The sequence below is a fragment of the Mustela nivalis genome, assembly GCF_964662115.1.
Source record: "Mustela nivalis genome assembly, chromosome: 8".
NCBI classification, from domain to species: Eukaryota; Metazoa; Chordata; class Mammalia; order Carnivora; family Mustelidae; genus Mustela; species Mustela nivalis.
This window is the reverse complement of record NC_139027.1, coordinates 36,027,732-36,042,503: the sequence shown is the minus strand read 5'-3', so window position 1 is coordinate 36,042,503 and position 14,772 is coordinate 36,027,732. Positions and strand designations below refer to the sequence as shown.

At 38.2% G+C, this 14,772-nt stretch overlaps 1 protein-coding gene across 12 annotated transcripts in view; it reads left to right on the top strand.

The window, feature by feature from the left end:
• ANAPC1 (anaphase promoting complex subunit 1) overlaps positions 1 to 13,678 on the top strand; it is a 102,069-nt gene extending 88,391 nt beyond the window's left edge. For all 12 annotated transcript variants that reach the window (XM_082743402.1, XM_082743406.1, XM_082743411.1 and 9 more), the window contains 3 exons: positions 292 to 490; positions 8,140 to 8,274; positions 13,306 to 13,678. In XM_082743402.1, the coding sequence (XP_082599528.1) occupies positions 292 to 490; positions 8,140 to 8,274; positions 13,306 to 13,421 (450 nt within the window). In that variant the 3' untranslated portion in view covers positions 13,422 to 13,678. The remainder of the gene's footprint in view (positions 1 to 291; positions 491 to 8,139; positions 8,275 to 13,305) is intronic.
• Positions 13,679 to 14,772: the final 1,094 nt, after the last annotated feature.

Below are 14,772 nucleotides of genomic sequence, written 5' to 3'. Positions count from 1 at the left end.
GGGCCTTCATTTTTCAGAGCCATTGAGCCAAGAATGAGGTCATTTGCCTTTGTTGCTTTTGCCTAAAAGCTATTTATGTGGGGACCACACTGAGGAGGGTGGACATGTATCTGCACCCTCTCCTCTGGGGCTAACTGCGTCAAAACATGGAATGGATTCCCCTCTGCCCTTTATTGATCTATGAGCCATATTTTAAAAATACTCTATTATACAACTCTGAGGAAGAGATGATTATGGCAATTTCACTCTTTCTTTCATTAAGTGGACTGCTGTTACTTTTATCTCCTCAAGGCTATGAGAAGACTAGGAAGAAGAGAAATGTGTGAAACATCTGAACTTTGGCAGATAAAGCTGGTGTTAGAGTTTTTCAGCTCCAGGAGCCATCAGGAGCGGCTTCAGAATCACCCTAAGCGGGGGCTCTTTATGAACTCTGAGTTCCTCCCTGTTGTAAAATGCACTATTGATAATACTCTGGACCAGTGGCTACAAGGTAATAATCGCATTATGCCCAGTGCTTTTTTGGTTTTTAAAATTCTTTATTTAAATTCAATTTAATTAATGTATGGTATATTATTAGCTTGAGGGGTAGAATTTAGTGATTCATCAGTTGCATAGAACACCCAATGTTCATTACATCAAGTGCTGCCTTAGTGCCCATCACCCAGATACCCCACCCCCCTCCACCTCCCCTCCAGCAACCCTCAGTTTGTTTCCTAGAGTTAAGTGTCTCTTATGGTTTGTCTCATTATTTTCATCTTTTTTAATTTTTCCTTTCCTTCCCATATGTTCATCTGTTTCTTAAATTCTGCATACGAATGAAATCATTTGGTACTTGTCTTTCTCTGACTCATTTCACTTAGTATAATACCCTCTAGTTCTACTACGTCATTGCAAATGGCAAGATTTCATTCTTTTTAATGGCCAAGTAATATTCTCTCTCTCTCTCTCTCTCTCTCTCTCTGTGTGTGTGTGTGTGTGTGTGTGTGTGTGACATCTTTATCCATTCTTCTGTTGATGGATGTCTGGGCTCTTTATATTTGGCTATTGTGGACATTGCTGGACTGGGGTGCAGATGCCCCTTCAAATCAATATATTTGTATCCTTTGGTTAAATACCTAGTAGTGCAATTGCTGGGTTGTAGGGCAGTTCTATTTTTGACCTTTTGAGGAACCCCCATACTGTTTTTCAGAGTTCCTGTTGCTTTTAAGATATTGGAACTCGGGCTTTTCAGTTGTAACATTTTCTTTCATTGTTTACCAAGATAAACCTGAATATAAGCTAGAATGGCTTTAGATGTAATGTTCTCAGTTAGGTGAATTGGACTCTGCTTATTTACTTCAACTTCTTTAAAAAATATATTTAACTTTGCTTAATACATTATGAGAATGTATATACGTACACATATTTTGTATGTATATTTATGCATTTTATTTTATTTTTAAAGTTTATTTATTTATTTGACAGAGATCACAAGTAGGCAGAGAGGCAGGCAGAGAGAGAGAGAGAGGGGAAAGCAGGCTCCCTGCTGAGCAGAGAGCTTGATGCGGGGCTCGATCCCACAACCCTGAGATCATGATCTGAGCTGAAGGCAGAGGCTTTAACCCACTGAGCCACCCAGGTGCCCCTATTTATACATTTTAAATACCACATGATACTTAAGAACTTGTTTTATCTTTTCTAGCATCAGATCCTGTTTCCTTTCCAGTGTCTCTCTCTGCTGTTTCTTAGGGGTGTGGCCTGTCACCTAGCTATGAAGTCAACAGGCTGTTTTCTTCCCTTCCCTTCCCTTCTACCCTGTGTACACTGAAAACTGGATGTGTGCTTAGAATGAAGGTTTGTTTTACCAGCTCTTTGAGTCAGTCAGTGGGAACCTGGGACATCATGTGACTGTGGCTTAGAAGTATAGACTTAGAATTGCAGGGGAATAGTGGAAGCAAATGAGGGCCTTTTGATTTTTGGAAACCTGTCTAATGTGTGATATATGTTTGAAATTGATTTTTAGTCAACATCTTGATCTTTTTATTCTCTTCAGTTCCTTCAAATAACTTCTGGTACACACCTGACAGCAACCTGTTTGGGGTAAATACTAACCTTAATAATAGCAGTAGTAATTATTCTTGATGTTTTAAAGCTGTTAGTAGCCAGTAGAATCTGCATTTGAATATAATTTAGGTAAAAACTATCTACTGTAATATAGGGAATAAATTTCTGGGGAAAAAAAAAAGAGTAAACCAGATTATGAAGAGTATACATGAAAAACAGCAATTTCAAACTCCTCGTGTTTGATTAACAACTACATTGTTCTGTCATTTTCTCTTACAATTCAAAAGATTATGTAGTTTTAAAATGTTTTTTAAAAAATCTCATTTTTTGGGAAATATACAAGTTAATACATGGGTTTTGATATTTTGTTTGTATTCAGTTCAGCATGATCATCTATGACAGACCTTTGCTGTTGATAAGAAGTATGTCCTTAACCTTTGCAGAGTCTCTGATTTGCACATTTCATATCAGTAATGAACTTCGGCAGTAAGTGGAGCAGTCTCTAAAACAGTGCTCTGAGTTACTGTTTTTCTTACTGCTTGTTAGTGCATTTGGTAGTTTACAACGTTGCTCTTTACCAAATTTGACTTGCCATTGTGATTACCAAAATTTGCATTTATTTTTCAGTGAAGAACCATCACTTTTAAATTGAGGTAAAATTGATTGCATCAGTTTCAGTATAATGCATTTATATTAGTTTCAGGTGTATAACATAATTTGATACTTACATATACACAAAGTGATCATGATAGTAAGTCTAGTTAGTTACCATCCTTCACCATACATCTGACTCCCTTCACTCTTTTTATCCACCTCTAGCCTCTTCCCTTGTGACAACCATCACTCTCTTCTATCTATGAGTTTTGTTTTCTAGGTTCCACATATACACAAAATCATATGGTATTTGTCTTTCTCTAACTTATGTCAGTTAGCATAATACTCTCAAGGACTATCCATGTTATTGCAAGTGGCAAGATTTCATTCATTTATAAGGCAGAGTAGTATTCCATTATGAACCTATAACCACTTCTTTATCTATTCATCCACTGATGGACACTTAGGTTGTTCCAGATTTTGGCTATGGTAAATAATGCTGCAACTAAGTAAATATCTTTTTGGTGTAGTGTTTTTTTTCTTTCTACCATATATGATCCAGCAATTCCACTGCTGATTAATACCCAGCAGTGGAATTGCTGGATCATATACGGTAGATCTATTTTTAAGTTTTTGAGGAACCTCCATACTGTTTTTCTTAGCAACTGTACCAGTTTGCTTTCCCACCAACAGTGTAAGACAGTTCCCTTTTCTCCACATTCTTTCCAATACTTATTTCCTGCCTTTTGATGATAGCCATTCCAACAACTATGAGGTGATAGCTCATTGTGGTTTTGATTTGCATTTCTCTGATAATTACTGATGTTGAACATCTTTCCTGAGTCTGTTGGCCATCTTCATGTTTTCTTTGAAAAAAAAAAAAAAAGTCTATTTGGATTCCCTGCACATTTTTTTAAAAGATTTTTTAATCATTTGACAGGGAGAGAGAGAGCACACGAGGGGGAAGAGCAGGCAGAGGGAGAAGCAGCCTGCCTGCAGAGCAGGGAGCCCGATGCGGGGCTTGATCCCAGGACCCAGAGATCATGACCTGAGCCAAAGGCAGATGCTTAGCCAACTAAGCAACCCAGGTGCCCCTCCCCGCACATTTTTTAAAAAGGTTTATTTGTTTATTTTAGACAGAGAGGGCACATGTGAGGAGGGGGAGGGTCAGAGGGAGAGGAAGAGAGAGAATCTCAGACTTCCTGCTGAGTGTAGAGCCCCAAATGGGTCTAAGTCTCATGACCCTGAGGTCATGACCTGAGCTGAAATCAAGAGTTGGATGCTTAACCAGATGAGCCACCCAGGTGCCTCTCCCTGCACATGTTTTAATTGAATCTTTTTTTTTTTTCTGTTGAGTTGTTTGAGTTTTTTAAAATATATTTTGGGTATTAACCCCTTATTGGATATGTGATTTGCAGATTTTTTTTTTTTTTTTTTAAATTTACCAGGTTGCCTTTTCATTTTGTTGATGGTTTCCTTTGCTGTGCAGAGCTTTTAATGTAGTCCCACTTGTTTAATTCTGCTTTTGTTGCCTTTGTTTTTGGAGTCAGTTCCAAAAATTCAGCACCAAAGAATGAGGTCAGGGATCTTACTACCTCTGTTTCCTTCTTGGAGTTTTATGGCTTCAGGTCTCACAGTCAGGTCATTAGTTTTGAGTTATTTTTTGTGTATAGTGTAAGATGCATATAGCTGTCCAATTTTCCCATCCCCATTTATTAAAGAGACTATCCTTTCCCCACTGTATAATCTTGACTCCTTTGTTGTAAATTAACCTTATATGTGTGTGTTTATTTCTGGGCTCTCTATCTGTTCCATGGATGTCGTGCATTTATGCTGATACCGACTGTTTGGTTCTTATAGCTTAGTACTATAGTTTGAAATCTTCCTTTCCAGTTGGGATGCCTTTTGTTTCTTTATCTTGCCTAATTACTGTGGCTAGGACTTCCACTACTATGTTGAATAAAAGTGACAAGAGTGGGCATCCTTGTCTTGTTCTTGTTCTTAGAAGAAAAGCTGTTAGCTTTTCGTAGTTGAATATGATGTTAACTACAGCTTTGTCATATATGGCCTTTATATGTTGAGGTGCATTTCTTCTATATCCACTTTGTTGAGTGTTTTTATCATAAATAGATGTTGAATTTTATTAAATTCCTTTTCTGTATCTATTTAGATGATCATGTGATTTTTTTTTTTTTTTCTCCAAACTCCTGGTTTAATAAGGACTTGTTTATTTGAGAAAAAAGTGTCCCAAACATCAGGCTGTTCACAAAAATAACCCACAGTATCAACTTTAGAAAACAAATCTGAAGACTATTACACTAATTATTTTTCTAGAGGATGCATTTGACATGCCAGCTCTCATTCACAAAAATACATTGTTACATTTGTGTTGAACAGCCCCACATAGCACTCTTAATGTGGGGTATAACACACATACCTCTAACTCAAAGCTGCTCTCATGTGATTTTTATCCTTTTTTTTATTAGAAGTAGTTTACTATCTGGGGCACCTGGGTAGCTCAGTGGGTTAAAGCCTCTGCCTTCGGCTCAGGTCATGATCCCAGGGTCCTGGGATCGAGCCCCATATCGGGCTCTCTGCTCATTGGGGAGCCTGCTTCCCCCTCTCTCTTTGCCTGCCTCTCTGCCTACTTGTGATCTCTCTTTGTCAAATAAATAAATAAAATATTCAAAAAAAAATATAAAGGGGACTCCTGGGTGGCTCAGTGGGTTGAAGCCTCTGCCTTCGGCTTGGGTCGTGATCCCAGGGTCCTGGGATCAGGCCCCGCATTGGGGGCTCTGCTCAGCGGGGAGCCTGCTTCCCCCTCTCTCTCTGCCTGCCTCTCTGCCTACTTGTGATCTCTGTCTGTCAAATTAAAAAAAAAAAAAAAAAGTAGTAGTTTATTATCTTTAGGTGTGATGTTTAAAATGTTTTAAAAAGGAACAGTTTTGAAGTTGCAGAAAATCGGAATAAATGAGAATATTCTACATTTGGAATAAGGAAATAATGATTTCCTCTTAATTTATTAATAATTGCTTAATTATCCTTGGTTTTGTTATTGTGCTGCATCACTTTGATTTGCAGATGTTGAACCATCTTTGCATTCCTGGAATAAATCCCACTTGGTAGTGGTGTGTGTGATCCTTTTAAAGTACTGTGTTTTTTTGTTGTTACTGTTTTGAGGAATTAAAAAAGAATTTATTGAGGGCAAGAGGATGCATGCAATATAAAAATCAAAAGTTTATCTAGCTTTCACTGACTTTTCTTTCTCTGCTTATCAAATGGTTGGATTTTACTTGTACATTTTCTGAGGATCCTGGCCTGTTCATGCAATCCTTTATACAGGGGGAAGCTATGGGGCAGATTCCTTAAGGGACTACTTAAGAGTTCCTTTGGGAGAACTCTCATCGGCAGGAGTGTTCCTGAATGATTCCTACTTCTTTCTCTTCCATGTCACATATACTACAAAATACTCATTGCATGCGGTGGTAAGCCCAGCAGTTAGTGAAAAGAAGCTATGAAAGTCTACTTTACCATCTCGGCACTGGTCTAGGTCCAGGTCTAGGTTCAGGTCCTTCATTATTTTGTCCACAGCCATAGGGCCTTTTTGATTTTCCAAAAATCCAGGGAACTGCTTTTCTGTGAGTACTCGTAGATCCTCCTTTGTTAAGTAGCCTTTATCCCCAGCACACTTGTGGAACATGCACATCATGGTTTCCATGGTATGTTCCATTTGAGATAGCATTTTGGTGAGGTCTTTTGAAACTGTGGCCAGAGGTATGGTGGGGACCCCTTTTGATGTATTTTTTTAATTCAGTTTGCTAATATTTTTTTGAGTTTTACATCTGTGTTCACTAGGGATATTGGTGTGTAATTTTCTTTATGTGTGTCCTCGTCTAGTTTTGGTGTTAGACTAATGCTGGCCTTGTAGATGAGTTTGGAAGCATTCTCTTCTCCCGATTTTTGGGAAGAATTTGAGAAAGGTCGATATGTGTTGAATTTTCTTTGAATGTTTGCTAGAATTCACCAGTGAAGCTATCTGGTCCTGAACTTTGCTTATTGGAAGGTTTTAGATTACCAGTTCAGTCTTGTTACTGGTAATCAGTCTATTCAGATTTTCTATTTCTTCATGTTTTGTCTCAGACATATGTTTCTAGGACTTTGACTTTATCTATTTCTTCTAGGTGGTCTCATTCGTTGGTGTGTAGTTGTCCATAGTAGTCTTATGATTGTTTGTAGGTTTTTGTTTTTGTTTTTGTTTTTGTATCAGTTGTAATTTCTCTTTTTCCTTATCTCTTGGGACTGTTAAATATGCGGCTTTCCCTCCCTACAACCTTTTTCTTTCATTCTCTGCCTACTCAACTTATATTCATTCTTATAGCCTCAGTTTAAGTGCCCCCTTTCTCATTGGCCTTCTAAGACAACACTACTTCAGGCAACTTTCCTGCCATTTTTATTTCTTTCTCCCTGCCCCCTTTCTTCTTCCCCTCCCGCAACTTTTTAATGTATCAAAATGCCTTTGTATACAAGTACTAGAGGGCCTAACTGAACCTGGCTTAAACAATAAGGACACATATAAGCTTACATTGTTGGAATAGGTAAGGTGGTCTAAGGATCATCTTATTTTAGTGCCTTGAGCTCCATTTCTCTGAGGTTCCATTATTTATACTCTGTGCCATGGCTTTATTTTCAGAGTTCTTTTTCTTATGGTAATAAATTGGCTGTTTCTTTCCTCAAGCTCAGCATTTTGCAGAGAAGAATAGAGTTGCTTCTAGGAGCTTTGTCATAATAATGAGGAAATTTCTTTCTCAGAAATCTCTAGCAAATGTGTTATCAAACATCTCATGTCTCTGGCTTGAATTGGAACTCATACACATTCTTCAGTCAGTCCCTGTGGCAGAGATTGTCTCTTACTGAATAGCTTAGGTCTTCCAGTTCCTGAACCAGTCATTGTGTTGAGAATGGGATTGCCTTGATTGTCCTGGACCAGTGGATTTCAAAGTGTGATCTCTGGAGCAACAGTAGCATCACCTGAGAACTTGTTTGAAATGTAATTTTTCTGACCCCATCTAAAAAACTTTGGGGATGTGGGCCCACTCATCTGTTTTAATCAGCTTTCTCAGATGATTCTAATGTGCCTTAAAGTTTGAGAAAGTCTGGCTAATAGTAATCAGGATCCAGTTCCGGACCTGAAGTCAGTCTCCTCAAATGTTGTATACTGCAGGGAAGAAGGGGCTTAAAGTGGGTGTCTGGAGAGGAAAACTCAGTGACTACCACTCCTTTATAGCACTCATCACAATTTCTAATTATGCATTTGTTTGTGTCGTTATTTGTATAATGTCTCTGTCCCTTACAACACTTGACACTCTGTGGTGATAGGCACTCTGTCTTGCTTACTGCTGTAGCCCTAGTTCAGCATAGTACCTATCTGGTGTATGGTCGGTGCTTAAGGAGTTCTGGATGAGAAAACAATTTGCTTCAGTTCCATTTGTGTTTCTCTCACAGCTGGGGGTGATGGGTGTGTGCATGCCTACCTCAGTGGGCAGCCCTTTGAGGAATCTCAGCTGAGCATGCTGGCGTGTTTCCTCGTCTACCACTCGGTACCAGCTCCATGGCACCTGCCGTCTATAGGACTAGAAGGTAATTGCAGATCTAAATCCTCTCAGTACCTGTATTATTGACTCACTTATTTTTAAAGTTTCTTGGTAGGAGGCCTTTCTAGTGAGTTATTTTGTCTAGTTAGGTTTTGGTCTTCATTCATGTTTGGGTGTTACTATTGAGAACTTTTTCTGAACAGACTATCTGAACTTTATACATGCATAAACTTTTATTTCATTCAGAAAAGGATGGGTTCTTCTTCAGAGAGCCCCAAACACCAGTGTATACTAATAAATTAAATGATTATGTTATTTTTCTTTCATAATTTTTATTAAAGTTATTTTTAATTTTCTTCATTTTTTCGGTTTTTAGTTTGGGTTTTTTTTTTTTTAAGATTCTATTTATTTGGCAGAGATCACAGGTAGGCAGAGAGAGAGGGGGAAGCAGGCTCCCTGCTGAGCAGAAAGCATGAGGTGGGGCTAGCCTTTATTTAACCCACTGAGCCACCCAGTCGCCCCTGGATGTTTCTTTTTAATCACATAATCTTAATTTCTAATATTATAAAGCTTTAAAATTACCAGGTACCAGGATTTTATATGAATTTGAATGTTTCTTATAATACAGAGTTTAAAATATTAACACCTCACTGTATTTTTCAGAATATGTAATTAGATATGGAGCTTGCCCAGTAACGTGAATCCTAAAATAGAATTAATTCTAAGCACCCTTATTATTATCACTTTCAAATTTGTGCTTACTAGTTGAGGATTCAATTTTTTTTTTTTAAAGCTTTATTTATTTATTTATTTATTTGACAGACAGAGATCACAAGTAGGCAGAGAGGCAGGCAGAGAGAGAGGAAGGGAAGCGGGCTCCCCGTTGAGCAGAGAGCCCGATGCGGGGCTTGATCCCAGGACCCTGGGATCATGACCTGAGCCGAAGACAGAGGCTTTAACCCACTGAGCCACTCAGGTGCCCCTCAAAAATTGTTTTTTAAGAAGAGCAAAGATTGCTCTATTTAATCATTTAAAATTTAATGACATTACTAGTTTATTGCTGTTTTGAAAACCTTGGATAAGAATGTACTTTCTAGAGACTTCCAGTTATAGCCGTGATAGAATTGCTTATATTGGAGTGACCTTCCCTCAAAAATAAATACAAAAGTTTGACAAATCACATAAAACAGCTATTTAAAGGAATTGGTAGTAACTGTGCTGGCCAGACTTGATTGAGGGGTCACAGTCCCCATGAGAAGGGAAGCATAATGAGGAAACTCCATATTTACTCAAGCTTTCTTCCAAAGGAATTTGCCAGTTCGTAGCACAACTAGAGTCCCAGCAAAAGGCAGTGGTGCTACTGGGCAGAGTAGCCAGAGGTTAGGTTAACAATTGCCTGAGAATCTAGAACTTGAGCTAAATCCCTGGTAGGAGGGAATAATAGGAATAATAACACAAAAACCTGGATGTACTCTTTCCTTGAGACCTGTACCAAATCTTACATGCACAGGATAAGACTTCAAGAAATCTAGCAGAAGCCAGGAGACTAAAAATGTGAGCAAAGATTTCAGCAACAGCATAGTGCCAAGGAGACAAAGGGTAGTGTTCCAGGGCTGCTCAGGTGTGAAGTGGCTCTGATAAGCATCCCAGCCATTACCACAGCAGGACCAAGCCCCAAGAGTAAAGGTAAAAAGTGAAACCGAGAGGACCTAAAGTTAGCCTCAAGTAGAACAGAAATCTGCATTCTGCCTGCCTTACAGAAGAAACCATAACCTTCTTAGGAGGAACAAAATATATCCTGAACCTTTATACTTTTTAATACACAGTATCCACTTTTGAATCAAAAATTACAAGACATAACAAGAAAAGAAGGTAACAGAAGTTGACTTATATGTGACCTAGATAAAAGTTACTGGATTGGGTCTTAAAATAACTACAACTAATATTACCAAGAAAATAGATGAAAATATAGAGCATGTCACCAGAAATCTGGAATCAATAAGAAAGAGTTAAATGGAAATTCTAGGACTGAAAAATATAACTGAAATTAAGAAATCAGTGTATGGATTAAGTGGTGTATCAGACACAGCAGATAAATGAACCAGAAGGCAGGTGTGTAGAAAGTAAGCAAATTAAACACAGAAGATGGGTTGAAAATACAGAAAAGGAACATGATAGAATATGGTGAAAAAGTCAAACATGCACATAGTTGAGATCCCAGAATAAGAGGAGAGAGAATATGAGATAGAAGCAATGTTTGAAGAGACTGGAGCTAAAAATTTTTAAAAATGGAGAATGGACATCCACTTAGAGTGAACACTAAGCAGGATAATAAGAGACATTCAAGATATAAAAAGACTGTAATTGAACTTTTTGAGATGTAGAATGTGATGTTTGAGATGAAGAGTACACTGAATGGGATTAATGGGCAAATTAGACATGCCATAATAAGAAATTAGCAAGCTTGATGACATAGCAATAGAAACTGTCCAAAATTAGATGCAAAAGTGAAAGAAGGAAAAAAGAGGAACAGAGCATAAATGAAGTGAGTTGTGGAACTTAAAACACCTAATTCACATGTGATTGGAGTCCCTGAAGAAGAGAGAAATTGAGGGAGGAAGAGGTGCAACAGAAAAAAATATTTGAAGAAATAATGCCTGGAAATTTTTCCAGATTTGGTGAAAACTGTAAATCCACAGATTCAAGAATTTCAGTGAATCCCAAGCATGAGAAACATGAATGAAGTTATATTAAGGCAATCATAACCAGATTGCCCAAAACTGATGGTAAAAAAGTCTTAAAAGCAGCTAGAGGAAAAAGACATGTTACAGAGATAAAAATAAGAGTGACTGTGTATTTCTCATAGGAAGCAATTTAAGTGATCAGTGGAGTAAAGGACCCAGAGGAAAATAAAATGTCTTGTTAGAGTTTTATACCCAGCAAAAATATCTTTCAAAACAAATGACCATGAAATAATTCCAGAAACACAGAAGCTGACAGAATTCGTCACCAGCAGACCCACCCTCCTGGAAATGTTGTCAATTAAGTCCTTTGGGCAGAGGGAAAATAATATGAGATGGAGATGGGGGGGTTACACAAAGGATTGCAGAACACTGGAAATGGTAATGGCATGGGTTTATTTATGCAAGGTTTATTTCTCTTAAAAAACACTTTTTTAAAGACCAGTGACAGAATAAAAATGGCAGCAGTATGCTACGGAGTTGATAAAACATGAAAAGTGAAAAATAGGACAATAGTAGCTCAAAGACTGGGAAGGGAGAAATGGAAGTACTATGGGAAGGAAGGCCTTTGTGCTAGTATGTGAAGTAGAATAATCTCACTTTGGTGACATCTTGGGTGAGATCAAAGGTAATCTTTGATCATTTAAATGTGTATATTGGAAGTCATAAAGCAATTACTAAAGTAAGAAAACAGAATCAGAACTTCAACAAAGGGGCTACAGTGGAATTGTAAAAATATCATAAAAAGTAATCCTTTTAAAAGAGGACAGTGAGGAACAGAGCACAGATGGAACAAATAGAAAGCAAAGAGCAAGACGATGTCTTTAAACCTAACCATTTCAGTATCGCATTGAATGTAAATGGTCTGTTATATTCCACAATGTATTAGTATATTGGAGTTGTTTCATATCTTCCTGGATGTTTTTATTCTCTGTGCTTGGGTTTTAGTAAGGTCTGGGGAAAACCATATAATAACAATTAGGTAAGAGGGGCCCCTGGGTGGCTCAGTGGGTTGAAGCCTCTGCCTTCAGCTCAGGTCATGGTCCCAGGGTCTTGGGATCGAGCCCCACCTCGGGCTCTCTGCTCAGTGGGGAGCCTGCTTCCCCTCTCTCTCTGCCTGCCTCTCTGCCTACTTGTGATCTCTGTCAAATAAATAAATAAAATATTTAAAAAATAATAATAATAACAATTAGATAAGAAATTTGTCTAAATTTCCCTTGAGGTTTATTGAATATTTAATTCAGCTGACTGGCAGAGACCAGTCAATGAAAGGAAATAGGAGTCGTAGTTGCCTCCCTCATAATCTTGTAGCAGATCTCTCTCTTGTGTTAGTCGTGCCTTAATCAGAGAGCCACATGATCACATTGTGAGACTTTTCTGTTCATCTTCATGAGGTCCCATGATCATGAACATGCCTCTGGTGTCTGCATGTCTGCTAGGATGCTTCCTGTGGCCTAGAGTCACAGGGACCATATTCACATATATATTGGAGCTAGGAGAGAGGGAATGGTTTACCATTATATGTGGTAGGATGGAGGCAAAAAGGAAGATGATGCTTAATAGGATTTTCAGGTTGTACACCTCCTACTTCCTTTAGAGCAGTGTTTCTTGACCTTGGCTGCTCATCAGAATCACCAGGCAGCCTTCAGGCCTCCAGATGCCCAGGCTCCATTCCACGTGAATTATGTTGGAATCTCTGTGGGACCACAGTTGAGAACCTTTGTTTCTTGGAGATTGAGGCATTAGATTAATTTCTGTGTTACTCATTTTAAGCTTTTATTCTTTTTTAAGATACGTATTAGAATATATAAATTATGGTAGTTGAAAGTAGACAGGCACATTTATTAATTATATTTCAGTAATATGTAAATATTAACAGTTTCAGATGTAGTTACAGGTCACTTTTTGAAGTACAGAATAGGATACATTTGACATTTTTTTTTTTTTTTTAAAGATTTATTTATTTGACAGAGAGAAATCACAAGTAGACAGAGAGGCAGCCAGAGAGAGAGAGAGAGAGAGGGAAGCAAGCTCCCTGCTGAGCAGAGAGCTCGATGCGGGACCCGATCCCAGGACCCTGAGATCATGACCTGAGCCGAAGGCAGCGGCTTAATCCACTGAGCCACCCAGGCGCCCCTACATTTGACATTTTTATATCAAATTATATTTTACAGTGCATTCGGGAAATTCATTATTTAAATATTACCTTTGGGGAATTGTTTTCAAAGGGAAGAATGTAGCTTTAATTGTGATTATGTTTCTGAAGCTTCCTTGAAAGGGGTGTACATCTGAATTTATATAGAAGTTTGACTTTCCCTCCATTTCCATTTCTTTAGGGAGCACAAGCTTTGCTGAACTCCTCTTCAAATTTAAACAGCTGAAAATGCCAGTGCGGGCTTTGCTAAGATTGGCTCCTTTGCTTCTTGGAAATCCGCAGCCAATGGTTATGTGATCATGTCTGGTGGCAAACCTACCCTGAAGCGTGACTTCTGCACAAAAACATGACCAAACAACAAAGCTAAAGAAACATTTATAAGTTTTATAATATAACTAGTGGGGAATGAGCTGCACAAACCTCAATGTATTTTAAAATCCAAGTGTTTTAAATATTCCAGAGGCTCTGTTGCTGTCAGCATTAACATTATATGATATATAAAAGTGAGTTAAAATTTACTTTTGTAAATAAAGTTTTTTGGTTTGTTTTCAAAACTCTTGATTATTTTAGTTTGGGATCTCAGAGATTAGAGCCGTGGGGGCTGGGGTGGATATTCATTTTTTAAGTCTTCTAGCTAGGGTGATTCAGATGAAGTGACTATGTTTAAATTTGCAAGGTTTTTAAAGAAGCTGTGTCATCAAGTTTTATTCTCTGCAGCAAGAAAATGGCTTTTTAGCATCTCCTGAAATGTCGCAGTGTTTGGGTCTAAACTTGGTGTGTACTTTCTGTGACAGTGCTAGGCATCCTCATAGTATGAGCAGTCACCTTCAACAAGAGGATGTTTATACCCTAATAAGGAATGGGTCAATGTGAAGCCTGTTCTAAATAGAGAAAATGTGCAATTTCTACTAAAAGAGGTCTTTAGAAATTGCATTTAAAAATAAATGATGGTCCATTCCCACCCAAGATTTAGAGAATGTACATCTGTATGGAGAGTTTGTAGAGTAGGTAATGATGAAAGATATTCCGAAAGAGAGGCCTGCAGCTTCAGGTTTCCCGAAGAGGAAGAAGAAAACACCGTGCTGTCTGGTGCCTGACATGTGCCCTGTGCTTCCCCAATGGCCAGCTGGATTGGTAGAAATGGCATGATCCATTCAGTGATTTCACATTGCCACATCCTGAATTGTGCTGTTTAGCTCTCAGTGTAAAAATCAAAGCAAACAAATGTTTCCATTGAGATTCTGGCAAAAACCCATGTGGCATTTGCTTCTGTGGGGTGGGGGCACACCTGTAGTGGTGAAGGGTTCTCTCTAGACTCAGTACTCCGTCTGCATGCTTGCTCCAGGGACTTGCTCCGGCATTACTGCATAGGTAAGACACGGCTGCCTGGGAGGATGAAATGTGCTTCCCTTTCACACTTAGCTAGTTTTTTATATAATTAAAAAAAAAAAAAAGGTTACAGAAATTCCATTTGAATCAAGATTTTAAGAACTCAGTATCTGGGCAACTTTTGCTATTTTCAGTCTCAGTTGTTTATGATTTGTATTCCTTTCTCTGAATGATGACTTGAGAGACTGTTACTTGCACATTATGTATTCTCATATATGAGGGAGAACAGTCATTAGAATGTTGTCAACAAAAGCAATAA